General features: G+C 44.8%; 2 protein-coding genes across 2 annotated transcripts; one reads left to right on the top strand and one right to left on the bottom strand.

Moving 5' to 3' along the window:
* The first annotated feature begins 791 nt into the window (after positions 1-791).
* LOC102713996 (ATP-sulfurylase 3, chloroplastic) lies at positions 792-4,083 on the top strand. The gene is made up of 5 exons (XM_006650507.3): positions 792-1,531; positions 2,494-2,899; positions 3,043-3,303; positions 3,471-3,557; positions 3,652-4,083. The coding sequence occupies exons 1-5, from the start codon at positions 990-992 to the stop codon at positions 3,790-3,792; spliced, it is 1,437 nt and encodes a 478-aa protein (XP_006650570.1). The 5' UTR covers positions 792-989; the 3' UTR covers positions 3,793-4,083.
* A 302-nt stretch (positions 4,084-4,385) lies between these two features.
* On the bottom strand, positions 4,386-12,626 carry LOC102710578 (DExH-box ATP-dependent RNA helicase DExH12-like). The gene is made up of 4 exons (XM_015835251.2): positions 11,946-12,626; positions 9,564-11,819; positions 8,081-8,470; positions 4,386-7,981 (listed from the first exon to the last, which is right to left on the bottom strand). Exons 1-4 carry the CDS (start codon positions 12,624-12,626, stop codon positions 4,805-4,807), a joined length of 6,504 nt encoding a protein of 2,167 aa, XP_015690737.2. The 3' UTR covers positions 4,386-4,804.
* Between the last annotated feature and the right edge of the window lie 1,146 nt (positions 12,627-13,772).

Raw genomic sequence — 13,772 nt, 5'->3', positions numbered from 1 at the left:
GCAAGACATGAAGAAACTTGTCGACGATGATTTATGGGCATATTCTTACTAATGCCTGGGGACCAGCACTCAAGTGTTTAGGATAGTTGACAAAGTGGTTCAAGAGAGCTGAAGACATTACACTTATATCCTTAGGCTCTATGAGTAATCACCTATGGGTATTTCGGTAATTGAACAAGTGTAGTCCATGAGTATAAAAACCCGTACCCCTATCCTATAAAATTCAAGATTAATGAAATGAGCAATGCTAGAATATTTAAGTATCTTCCACACTACTTAGTTCTTTCCATATGTGCGACTAGTATTTGACTTTGTCACATATACCCTTGTGTTCATAAGGTAAAATCACAACACATATTTTATCAAGTGATGAAATATCTTTAAAACACTTTTTTAGAATATTCTTTTATCCATGAATAAACATCTGAAACATTTATTGACATGAGTTAGAACAACATCCGGCATTTTGCATCCCCAGCATTTATTTAAAATCATGGGAAGCTTCAACCTAAGACAGACTGAAAGAATTAAAAAAAAAGATGGAGAAGGAGAGTCCAGCTCCAGCTGACCAAACAATCCAAAACAGGCCAAGTTCAGAGCACAGAAGATCCAACCTTAAAAAATGACACCCAAGTTCATACGTCTGAATGGCGGTAGACCAGTCCAAATCCAATCCCCTCTTCCAAATTAACAAACCCCCTAAAACCAAAATAATCCCAAATGACACCAAAGCGTTTGATCCATCCTCATCAACCCCCATTAGCCCTAACCCCACCTCCAGTCCAGCCCCCCTTGTCTACGTTCACCCCGCCCATGGCCTCCTCCCCGCGATCCCATCCAGGTTCATCCTCCCCCTCCGTTTCTACCAGTGCTATTATATATTCATCCGCAACCACTGCGAAGGCCGCGCGAGAAGAAGAGGAGGAGAAAGGGGGGCGCATTATAAGTAGGTGGAGGCGGAGGAGGAGAGCAAATCGGGGAGGGGAGCCATGGCGACGCAGGGCGCCTTCGCGGTGAGGTTGCCGCGGGTGTCGAGGCGGGGGAGCGATTCGACGGTGGCGGTGCCGGCGGCGCCGGCGAGGGTGGGCGTGGCGGTGGGGAGGGGGAGTGGGAGGGGGAGGAAGGGCGTGGCGGTGAGCCGGGGGGTGAGGTGCAGGGCGAGCTTGATCGAGCCTGACGGGGGCAGGCTGGTGGAGCTGGTGGCGGCCGAGGAGGGCGGGAGGAGGGAGGCGCTGCGGCGGGAGGCGGCGGCGATGCGGCAGCGGGTGAGGCTGGGGCGGGTGGAGACGGAGTGGCTGCACGTGCTCAGCGAAGGGTGGGCGAGCCCGCTGCGAGGGTTCATGCGCGAGAGCGAGTTCCTCCAAGCACTTCATTTCAACGCCATCCGCGGCGACGACGGGGGCATGGTCAACATGTCCGTCCCCATCGTGCTCGCCGTCGATGACGCGCAGCGCCGTGCCATCGAGGCCTCCGGCGCACGCCGCGTCGCGCTCGTCGACGCGGCCGACCGGCCCCTCGCCGTCCTCAGCGAGTGAGACACTCCCACCACTCGTTTCCTCTTTTTCTTTTTACTTCTCTTTGACGATATATACTGTAAACACGCATTCGCACACTTAACTGCAAAATTGCTTGATCACTACAAGAGTAAAATTACTAATTACAAGAGTGGAATGATGCATTTGGACCTCCAAAACCGGAATTTTTGTGCTTGAGTTGCAAATTGGAATTGTGGAGTTGTAAACATGTATTGTTCAGATAGGTCCATGGATGGTTTCCTTCAACTTGAAACATGCAAGCTTAAGAGTGTTTGTGCGGTTCCTGCATTCTGTGAGCTAGTCGCGCGTGCTACTGGTTCTATTTTAAACTTACATGCTACTAGTAACCATTTGTTTCACCAACAACCTAGTCAATGTTGGTACTTCAATTGTTTTATCTTCGAGTTGAAACAATTAAAGTAATTTTAAGGTTATGCCATATCCTCTTCTGTTGATTAGACAATGATAGTGTCATACAGATAAAAATATTCGTCATGCTATATCAGGACATCTTATACATCGGTCGTTTTCAAAAGATATTCTTTTTTCATATGGTATATAATACAATGTTAGATATACCTTTGATTGCATTAAACTAAATTTGGTTACTCAGAATTACCTGGTTCGTAGTTTTTTTGTCGTGTTCTATGGATATTTTAGTTTTATCTGTAAGCACCTGACACATGATATAGTTTACATCAGAAAGTTTTCTTTATCCACCATTTGTTTATGAGGTTTCGTACACATCTAGTTATGTTCTTATAGAGGTAAATTTACCAAATGCATAGGGCCAGGTAGCAATATCAACTGTTTACGTCTTGACATCTACGTAATCAAGTGATGCATGAAATGATTGGGCGTTGAAAACAATCCGACTTGGTTTGTCATGGGTTTAGTTCTTTTTAGTTATTTATTGCATCATGGCATTCCCTGACATTTTTTTCTTCTTCGTTGTCAGCATTGAGATCTACAAGCATAACAAAGAAGAAAGAATTGCACGGACATGGGGAACAACTGCACCTGGGTTGCCTTATGTTGATGAGGCGATTACAAATGCTGGTGATTGGTTGATTGGTGGTGACTTGGAGGTTATAGAACCAATCAAGTACAACGATGGCCTCGATCAGTATCGCTTGTCTCCAGCCCAGCTGCGTGAGGAGTTTGCCAGGCGCAATGCTGATGCAGTATTTGCGTTTCAGCTTCGCAACCCTGTGCATAATGGGCATGCTTTGCTCATGACTGATACGCGCAAACGGCTTCTCGAGATGGGTTACAAAAACCCTGTTCTTCTCCTCCATCCATTGGGAGGATTCACAAAAGCAGATGATGTGCCTCTTAGTTGGAGAATGAAGCAGCATGAAAAGGTATCGCTTTAAGACTAGCGATCATACATCAGTTTTCTTAACAAACGCCTGTGGGTGCCTTGTTGATGAAACCATTTGATTTAGTTTCACTACTGTAAGGCCCGATTTGTGCACTATTTGACGTTTGTGTTTTATTTCGGTAGGTCCTTGAGGAAGGTGTCCTCAACCCAGAATCAACTGTTGTTGCAATCTTCCCCTCGCCAATGCATTATGCTGGGCCAACTGAAGTGCAATGGCATGCTAAGGCTCGTATAAATGCTGGTGCAAACTTCTACATAGTTGGAAGAGATCCTGCTGGAATGGGCCACCCAACTGAAAAAAGGGACCTGTATGATGCTGATCATGGGAAGAAGGTGCTGAGTATGGCTCCTGGTCTTGAGAGGCTCAATATCCTTCCTTTCAAGGTATGTCATCCTTCCAAACAAGATATCTCATTTGTTGGATGCACTAGATTCTGTACTTCATTAGGTCATCTTGCACGTTTGAATTTGGATGTCAAGCAACATATTTAGTTTTCAGATAAACCTTGCTGCATTGTTTTCTTGACATGACTCTTTATTTGCTTTATCAGGTGGCTGCATATGACACAAAGCAAAAGAAAATGGACTTTTTCGATCCATCAAGGAAAGATGATTTCCTGTTCATCTCTGGCACAAAGGTAATTCATTTCAGTGCTGCTGGTTACACTGGTAATTCATTTCAGTGCTGCTGGTTACACCAATGTTCCTAAACAACATTGCCTGTGTATACAGATGCGTACACTTGCCAAGAATCGCCAGAGCCCCCCTGATGGATTCATGTGCCCGGGTGGCTGGAAGGTCCTTGTTGAATACTACGACAGCCTGACGCCTTCTATGGGCAGCAGCAAACTTCGCGAGCCGGTTGCTGCCTAGGAGCTGAAAACTACCTCAAATAAGCAATAACATTGTACTACTATCTTGCAACTGTAAAACGGTTCTTTGAGACAGAACCAATGGTATATGATTGTATACTGGTCGCAAGGCCTAACATTTGGGCTTGATTCGGACATCCCGGTGTGGTTTGTATTTGCCATATCATCTGGTAGTGCTGCACTGGGAGCCCATCATGTGCTTGGCGTTAATAAGGATGGGCTTTTTATGCTCTGCCAGATCTGTACATACACAATGTGGTGGTATTTATATAGTGCTTGGTGTGTTTACTAAGATCTCTTATCGTAGGGGAGCAGGTTTCATCTTCTATTGTCAGGTGAATTCAAAAAAAGAAAAAAAAATCTTCTATGGTCAGGAGGGGTAGTGACATGGGAAACTCATCAAGGTTTCTGTATGGTATGGTCAATTGCTGCATGGTGAACTTCATCATATTCTGGGGCCACGATATTGCTGATGGCGGCTGCCGGCTGCTGCGGAGGTACTACTAGATGAGGAAGAGAATCTGAACTCTCTTGCCTTTGTATAATATGATCAGCAAACTCTAAATAAATCTAGTAATTACGTCTTCCTCAAGGCCCTTGAGTTCGGATACATGCGAACGTCAGCCTCTATGATTTGCTTTGGTGTTGAAAAATCTCTGTTGAGACAAGCTAGTCATCATGCCGGTGAACCTAAAGATTTTGTGTGATCGCATCATCACAACGCTACACATATTCAAACGAACTCGTTGTTTATCTCCGCCGTTTTATGCCAACTTAAACAAGATTAGCATTAAGCGGTCAGGCAAAGAGCAACTTGTTTGGAATATTTCGCTTGAATTGTTCATTTACACTGAAAAAAAGAAGCTAAAGATTGACGAGAATATACTATATACACAAGGAAAACGGAAAGCCAATGGAGATATTTAGGTCGCGCTATGTAACCAAGAATCCAGTTTCCACAAAAAGAGGCAAGTGCCGTGGAAAACCTGGGCAAGCTATCTCCGCGTTGGTGATCAATTCCCTCCAGCATCCTTGACATCGATGTTGAGCTCGTACTCCTGATCGCAGCCCAGATAGGAATCAGACATCAAGTAGACCCTGTAATCCTTTCTCCCTGCTTCGGCAGGGGCAGTGAACTGGAGCTTCACCCGAGCCCTCTTCTTCTGGAGCGCAACCCTCTTGATGGCCAGCAACTGGTCGGTGGAGCTGTCACCGATCACCAGCCACCATCCTTCTGCCTTGGGCTTTGGGAACCGGGGGGCATGGACTGGACCAACGCCAGCCCCAGGTTGCAGGTTTGTCCTCTCACGCTCTAGCGTCACCTGCACGGTCACATTGTCACCGGCCCTTATGTCATCAGCCTCATGCACTTCGAAAGCCATGTCGATGTTGGGGAAATTCTTGACGAATTCGATGATGTCCTGCAGCTGGGAGTTTGGTAGCTGCAGCAGATCCTGCATCTCAGGCATGCTCATCTCAGCGAGATCGAAGATGCTCTCGATGGCCTTGCCTTCGTTCTCCTGGCATCTCCGGACCAACTCCTTGGTGAAGTGTGGAAGCTGAAGCAGCACGGAGTCACGGTCCCACATGCCCTGTATCACCATTTGGCTCAGCTCCATTGCATCAAGAGCGGTGGTAAGCCATCCGTTGCTGGAGACGACATCAACCATTGCCCGGAGCAGTCTAGGAGCGGTGAGGAGAATCTCCCGCTGGTCAGCTGCAAGGCCACCTTCCACTGTCCGCCTTGAAAAATGGCATTCCAGCAGCTTGTTGGCCCTGACATGTGGATCGTCATACTGTGCCTTCTCGATCGAAAATCTCTGGTGACTAACAAGCCACTCAATGGATTCTTTCTCACCATAGCAGCTGGGAAACCCTGCATATTCCGAGGCAGAAGCTAGAATCTCCAGGAGGCCTTTCATCTTTGTCTTCTGGGTAAGCATAGAACTGAATCGCTCAATAGTCGTGTAACTGACGTAGTAATACGAGGCAATGAGACCAAGGTTGAGGGTCTTCAGGTACATATTATCCTCTATAGCCAAACAATTGGTTGATTCCAGATCATTCAGCATCGTCTCGGCCAGCTCGGAGAGATTTTCCGATATGTGCCTCTGGCTCACGCCCTGCAGATTGTAGTAGTTGGGGTTCTTTGTAAGCCGTCGGTACATGAAAGTCCAGGTAAGATAATCCACAGCATCTTGCTTGTTTTCTATAAGACCAGCAACCACCTCAGCATTCATATGATCATGCAAGAAATGGTGAAGATTGCTCTCAACAGGGAAGGCCTCAAAAAGGAACTTCCTGTAGTATTCCTTGCGAGGTGCATAACACAATATAACACATATCCCATAGTTATCTTCAAGAGGCCTGTTGGCATAGCCCATCATTTGCAACAGATCAGTGATTGGATAATCAGTGTTACCCTTCCCCCTGCCATCATAATACTGGGTTCCCATCACAACAACCAAATGAGAGGGTAGCGATCTTCCCCAGCACATTGTGCTGCTCGTGACACACACTTGGATTCTCCCACCAAGAAAGAGCTGAGTTACAAGTTCTTGATCAAGATCGCTCAGACCCTCATGCAAGTAGCCTACACCACATTTCAGTGTGCATTTAAGTGTTTCGTCATTGACGCTACTAGTGAAAGTATCCATCTCTTCTTCTGACCCAAGAAGAAAAGGGGTTCCACATCTCTCAGCACTTGAGTATGCACACAAATCCAATGCGGTCAACCTTGCATGCTTATGTGTCGGTACAAACACCAAGGCAGGCTTACCATGCTTTGCGTGTTGAGTAATAGTAGTGTATGTTGGCTTTGACATTGCCTGCATCCTTGCCTCAAAATTTGCTACATCACAACCCTGAATGTGAATTTCTAATGGCACTGGTCGGACTGCTGGAGAGAAGTTGAAAAGACTATGAGAGGTAGTGCCAATCCATTCTCCAAGATCTTTAGCATTTGCAAGGGATGCTGAAAGAGCTACAACCCGAATGTTACTGCCAATATGATTTGCAATACGCCTCATCCTAGAGATGATGATTTCCAGAATGTGTCCATTTTTAGATCCAATCAGATGAACCTCATCAACGATAAATAAACTGACCTGTTGCACTTGCTTTCGCTGTTTCCATCGGCGTGAGAGTGCATCCCACTTCTCAGTAGTGCTGATTATGATCTCCCCTTTATCAAGAAGCTTCAAATCAGCTTCTGTTTCGCCTGTTAGCTCAACTACCCGGGCCAATTCTCCAAATTTGCTCTCCCAATCCTTGTATCTTTGTTTTGCAATAGCTTCAATAGGAGCTACATACACAACACGCATATTGCTCTCACCAGATGCCTCCTGATGGTTCCTGAGTATAGCAAACTCCGCACATATGGTCTTTCCACTGCCTGATGGCGCAGCAACCAACACACTGTCATCACCGTTGTACAAGGCAGTGAACACTTGAGTCTGGATGGGGTTGAAATGCTTAAAAGTACTGTAAAGGCTTTCATATCGTGCATTTCTCAGCGCAGTAACAGGTAGTGGCTGCAGATCAAGCAATTCAGTTGGTGGAGCATATTTTTCTGGAAGAGTTAAGTGTTTAAAACTGACAGGAAGAATTGTCTCAGAACCAAGCCACTTATCAGATACAACACGTATAAAGTACTGAGGGGGCAGTGGCACACATATTGGTACTGTGAAATTAAGTGTATGATCTTCATCCACATACTGTTTCTTAAGCATGAAGTACTCATGGTGAAGAATGTTTTCACCACCGTTGTCCTCAACAATAAGCCAGAAGGGCTCCACATATCCATGCACTTTATCGTCCCATTGGAAATCAGCTATTATAGTCAGTTCAAAACACAAAACCGTATGAGTAATAGGTTGAACATGAGCTGAAAGGGTCAACTTCGGTAACTGGTGGATGCAATTGTGTAGCTGCCTCCCCAACTTCGGGTAGCGAATTAGTTCACCAATTTCCTGTGATGATAGGTCATAGTACCTCTCCCAAGACAACGCTTTTTTCTCCAGATTCATTAGGATTTCCTTCGGAATACCTGGAAACTGGTGAAGCGGAATTTGGATGTTCCACATCTGTTTGTCAATCATCTTACAAAGATTCAAAGCCTTCTCTGCTGGTTGGGCCCATCCTCTCTTCAAAACTATCTCAAACAGTGCTCGTGCGAGGCGACCGGCATTCTGCATCATAAAGCAGAAAGTACTATAAGATTAACAGACCAAGTAATCAAGCAATTGAAAATTCAGGAAGTGCATTCAGAAGAGAGAACGCGCTTTTACCTGTCTGATGTAGACCATATCTGAACTAAGGGAGAGACCCTCAAGTTTCAGCCTAGAAATATATACTTGCAGTAGAACATTGATCTTTGCACTGGGCTCCTCAAGGTTGTCTTTCACAGGAATGGGCACACAATTAATAAGCTTTGCCAGCTCTATTTTCTCATCTTGTCTGACACTGACATACTTAAATTCTTCACTCAGGGAAAGAAGTTGACACAGCTCAATATGGCCTATTGTGGGCTTCAGGCACTCATTATACGTTGAAATAGTCCTGTGAGTAACATAGTAATAACTAGCAATCCTTCCCAGGTCAGTTACCTGAAAATATCTTGTTTTCCTGTCGTACTTTATTAAATCGTTCCTATCCAGTAGATTTGCAGCAGAGTGTACCTGCAGTAGCACATATAGGAATCAAAGCAGGGAAGAGAAGGAATCAAATAATGAAACAAACTAGAATGAATCATGAGAGCAATTAGAGAACCACAGAGTATTAACAATACAAGCATGAACCAATTGCCAGCTAGAATGCTATGATAGTACTGAAAAATGAAAATCAAAGCAGCATCCATATAAACACTTATATAAGTATTAACAATACAGTCACAGAGGATGATACTTCTTCAAAATGTGATGGTAGCATCAAGACAAACAATGATGCAAGAGAATGGTACTCATTGGACAAATAGCACGGATTTTTTTTCTTAGAAAAATAATTGGTTATCTGATAGGAATAATAGGATAACACCACTTCCTCATTTTCGGTTAACCGTATAATGCCAATCCAAAAAAAACATCCACTTGTCCATACAGAAATTTTTTAGACGAAATCTGAATTGCGGGAAAATAATATGGTCTGAAATTGTGTACATTAATACCATAATTTTTAATATTTCTAAGAAGTGGTTTACCATATTATACATGTGCTGCATTTAAGTATGATGCTATATATTGATAGTCAAAGATATGAACAGGAACGGTTTGTGTCCTGTTACTATTATTCTAAGCAAACATACAGCTACTACTATATATCTGGAAATGAAATAAATATATGCAACAAATAAGCAGGAGAATAAATAACTACAGGATCATCATCCATTATTGATTATAGACACAGTACATGCAAGTATAATGCAAGTGGATGATTGATTGAGTGAATAAACCCTACCCCAGTGTGAAGGAACTGGAATCAAGTATGTGTTTCTTCACTGTCTCATAAACATCGAAGGATTTCTCTAGTGCAGTTTGACATGTCATTGGTCGCCTAGTATTATACTATTACTGACAATGAATAATGAGCAACCCAGTAAATGCTCAGAAAAATATACTAGAAACTATGTTCTTGCCACTTCTGAACACTTATTCAGAGAGCTTAAGAAAACTTGATTGTTAGTTAAAATACTACAAATAAATGGACCTAAAAGAACATAGTGGAAAAACAAACATAATGCCTGAACCAGTAGTGCAATGCATGTCCTTTACTTACCAAGTCAACTCTCCTTTCATATAGAGCTTTGTCTGTCTCCATAACATCTGCTGGTAAACCATACAATGTTGGATTCCGGAGCATACGGATGTAGAGGTAGGTGTAGCCAAGCCATGAGCATGCCTCCTGAACATTCTGAATAGTCCCCAGAACGATCTCCGCATTTAATTGATCGGCCAATCTGGATATGAACTGGCTCTCAATAGGCAATTGTTGATTCATTAGAGACAGGTAGTACTTCAATTCACTGTGGCCGGTTAGGATTATTCCTTGTCCATGTGTATCATACTGAGGCCTGCCTGCCCGACCAAGCATTTGCATGACATCCAGAGGACTCAATTCTGTCCAAGCACCTTTTTCCGGATTGTAGATCTGGGTACCTTTTATAATTACAGTGTGTGCAGGCAGATTGACACCCCATGCAAGGGTGGCTGTCGAAACAAGGACCTGTAAATGCTTATTAGCAAAGAGCCCCTCAATGAGCTCTCGGTCTGCCCTTGCCAACCCAGCATGATGAATACCAAACCCATATGGCAAAAGATCTTTAAGATCACTGCTTTTTACAAGATCTGCCTGAACACCAAGAATATCTTGGCTTGCACTCTCATCCTTCAGAAAGCGGGTCAATGTTCCATTAGCAAATGCGGTATCTCTGATGGCACGAGCAGTTTTTGCTGTCTCCTTCCTCGAGTGCACAAATATAATCACTTGATGCTTTCCAGCCGCAGCCATAACCTTCTCATAGCAAATCCGATTCATCAACTGAAACCTCTGAAGTGGCTTCCTCACAGTGATCCCAATGTATTGCTGAGCAAGAGGGCAAGGTCGATAGCTGTTATCAAAATGGAAGAGGCCACCAGAGCGAACATGCAAGAAAACCGCAACATCTTCATAGTTCGGAAGAGTTGCTGAAAGGCCAACTAGACGGACATGTTCCTTGGTCGTCTCAATTTGCCTCATGGTTCGAGAAACAATGCTCTCCAGAACGGGCCCTCTGTTGTCATGAAGTAGATGGATCTCGTCAATAATTAGAAGCTTTACCGTTTGAGTATAGATTCTTTCACCTGATTTTCTTGTTACAATATCCCATTTCTCAGGTGTGGTGACAATAATCTGTGTTTCATCAATCTGTTGTTTGGTTAAGTTCCGGTCTCCACTGAGCTCCCTTACAGTGACATTGTACTCCTTCAGCCGTGTTGACAAATTTCCAACAACTTCAGCAACCAAAGCTTTCATTGGGGCTACATAAACAATTTTGTACTTGGTATTGTCAAACTCTCCATCCTTCATGTGCAAGCCAATCTGCTGAAGGATCGTAAGCACAGCCACATTGGTTTTCCCAGAACCTGTTGGAGCACAGAGAAGAATATTATTCGGTTTGAAAAGGGCAGTATCATAAACCTTGCTCTGAACCCTATTCAGCTGTGTCATCCCAGCAAAAGCTGGTTGAGCCCACTCTGGCATATCAGATATCTTGACAATCTTCTCTCCAGCTTTGTATGGCTTAGCTTTCGGCGCTGGCACATGGACTTCCTCATACCCCTCATGAGGGGTTCTAAATGATCCAGGTGGAAGTTCACATTTTTCGTTAGCCATCAAGAGACCACCTTGGTGGAACGATAGGCTCTCAAGATCAAGCAGCTGTCTCTGGCCTTTCAACCATTCACTTTCCATATCCCACTCAACAGCCTGGTGATCTTTCGGACCGTCAATGCTACTAGCATTTCCGTTTCCTGTCAGCCTCTGGGCCTCATCCCTGAAACTTCTCTCCATGTTCTTCAGCCTATCTTTTGCAGACACCCTCGTTGCATGTAACTGCTCCAATATTGGAGTTAATGTTGGGTTACTCAGCATATCTTCTTCTATCTTCTCCCGCTGTTCCTGATCTTCAGCTCTTGCCAAACGGGTACACCAGACTATCTTGAGTCGGTTGAGTAGCAGCAATTTAATGAAATCAAACTTTTCACAGTCCAACAGCATGAGCAGCCGACTCTCAACATCTTGATCATCACCCTCAGAAATTATACTCAATATCTGCTCAGCAAGCTCCCGGCTACGCTGTGAATCAATATATGTGTATGTCTGCGATACCTTCCTCTGAAGCCAGTAGGCGTCAATGTCGTGTACGTCTATGGTCAGCCCCTCATTGGAGTTCTGCTTATCATCATCATCATCTAGCTCACCATCCATTTGCATAGCACTGGCACTATACAATTTAGACATGTCATCATAGTCATCTTCATCAAAATCTTGTACCTGGACACAAAACGTTGAAGGGCATTACACATAAGGATAAGATGTACCATAGTTCAGTATGCAGAGAGAGAAAAGAAGGGGATCGGGAGATTGTAGTAAGCACAAGCATCATTTGAATGTATATACCTGATCATAATCGCTTTCCTCGTCGTCTTCATTATCTTCAAAATCAACAGAGACGCCGATATCTTCATCCAGTGGATGAGCTGAATCACCAGCAGCAGCGGTATCATGAAAATCTGTGATGAGTTTCCCGATGGAAATGAGCTGATGAAACATCTGGTTGGAGATAGGATCGAGGAGCTTATCGATCTCCTCCTTCTTGTCACGGCTCTTGATCTTGTCGTTACTGAGGACCGCAAGCACCTCGTCCGCAGCGCTGGCGAGCACGTCAAGCGGTTGCCCGCCGAGCCGCTGCTGGATGACGCTGAGGAGGGCCTCGTAGGCGGCTCGCGTCTCCTTGGTCCGGGGCTTGTAGACGACGTCGCCGGTGAGCGAGAGCACGCTGGCCTCGCGCTGCGCGGCGCGGCGCCTGCGCTTGGCGTCGGCGGGGCGGACGTCGTCGATGTCCGCGGAGTCGCGCGGCTTCCTCCTGCGCGAGTTGCCGCCGGGGGGCTTGGCCTGGACGGCCCGGTCGCCGAAGCTCCCGGGGTCGATCCTGCCCCGGAGCGTCTCGAGCTCGCCGGTGGGCTCGCCCTCGCCGCCGCGGGGGCGCGAGCCGAGGCCGAGCACGAGGTCGGAGTTGTCGCCGTAGTCGTACTTCCTCCACCGCGCGTGCGCCTCGGCGCCTCCGCTAGGTCCGGCCATGGCTGCGGATCAAAGTCAAGTCAAAACCAAACCAAACCAACCCGAATGGAACCACCACGAACGCGGGCGGGCGAGCGAGACGGTGTGGAGGTCGGCGGCTAGGTTTTCGACGAATCTACGAGCGATGGATCGGCTGGTTACCCCTCGCGGTCTCGCCGAGGCGCCCGCCGCGTCGGGTCGCGGCGCTCCTCCTCCTCCTCTCGCCGTACGTCGCGCCGGGGAAGCGAGGGGAGGGGAGTTTGGTTTGGAGGGAAGGTCTTTTTTTTGTTGTTGTTAATTTATTTTTTAGGGTATTTATTTATTATTTTGAAGAAAGATAGGTCGGTTCGATTATACTACACCGTGGAAACTGGGAACGGAGGAACCGACTTTAAAAAATGTGTACTACTGGAAAGGAGGCCCGGATAGCGTTTACCTTAGGCCCACGAGGTCCAATAAATGCAGGTCAGTAGCAGATAAAAATTCCACCAAAGAAAATACTTTTTTTCCATACATTGATTAATAATATATTCTCTTTGTATTTTTATTGACATGGTTAACTTAACTTTTAGATGACCTTCCATCTTATTAAAAACTTTATACAAATAACAAAATAATTTATATTTTTTTAATAAGACAAATAGTTAAACATATATTCAAAAGTTAAATGCGTCAATTAAAAAATAGGGAGTTTATAGGAGGAGTTTGTATCTATGTTTAGATAGTATCATATAAATCTAAATAGATTTAGAAAGTTTTATATTATAAAACAAAGAGTATTAGGGCATGTACAAAGGTGTCTATTAGCTTGCTCTCTTAATCGTCACGTAAGCAAATTTGGTGATGTGGAGGAAAGAGATGGAAGGAGAGAGAAAAGCTGTTGTCATGCATGGCAACGGTTTAGAGTCGACTCTTAGCATTTATTAAAGGAAACTTTCTTGCATGGGAAGGTATAAAAAGAAAACTAGCTTAATAAAAAATATTTTATTGCATTAATGAAAAGACTACACCTAACTCCACCTCTATACGTATTATTTTAAAATAAACTCTTATTGCTGACGTGGCTTGAGATAGAGCTCACGATGAACTCTACTGTTGAACATGCTAGACTTAAAAGTTTGCTCGTACAGTTTGCACTGTAGCCCAAGATCAAACAGTAGAACTTGA

The sequence above is a fragment of the Oryza brachyantha genome, chromosome 3, assembly GCF_000231095.2.
Source record: "Oryza brachyantha chromosome 3, ObraRS2, whole genome shotgun sequence".
NCBI classification, from domain to species: Eukaryota; Viridiplantae; Streptophyta; class Magnoliopsida; order Poales; family Poaceae; genus Oryza; species Oryza brachyantha.
This window is presented reverse-complemented; position numbering and strand designations above follow the sequence as displayed.

What these genes read in the sequence shown, in the direction of transcription:
- LOC102713996 (XM_006650507.3), top strand. Translation starts at nt 990, where the DNA reads ATGGCGACGCAGGGCGCCTTCGCGGTGAGGTTGCCGCGGGTGTCGAGG. An exon ending in GAATGAAGCAGCATGAAAAG is followed by an intron (nt 2,900 to 3,042) that starts GTATCGCTTTAA and finishes TTATTTCGGTAG; the next exon opens with GTCCTTGAGGAAGGTGTCCT. An exon ending in TGTTCATCTCTGGCACAAAG is followed by an intron (nt 3,558 to 3,651) that starts GTAATTCATTTC and finishes CTGTGTATACAG; the next exon opens with ATGCGTACACTTGCCAAGAA.
- LOC102710578 (XM_015835251.2), bottom strand. Translation starts at nt 12,626, where the DNA reads ATGGCCGGACCTAGCGGAGGCGCCGAGGCGCACGCGCGGTGGAGGAAG. An exon ending in ATGAAAGGAGAGTTGACTTG is followed by an intron (nt 8,471 to 9,563) that starts GTAAGTAAAGGA and finishes GTGCTACTGCAG; the next exon opens with GTACACTCTGCTGCAAATCT. An exon ending in ATATGGTCTACATCAGACAG is followed by an intron (nt 7,982 to 8,080) that starts GTAAAAGCGCGT and finishes TTTATGATGCAG; the next exon opens with AATGCCGGTCGCCTCGCACG.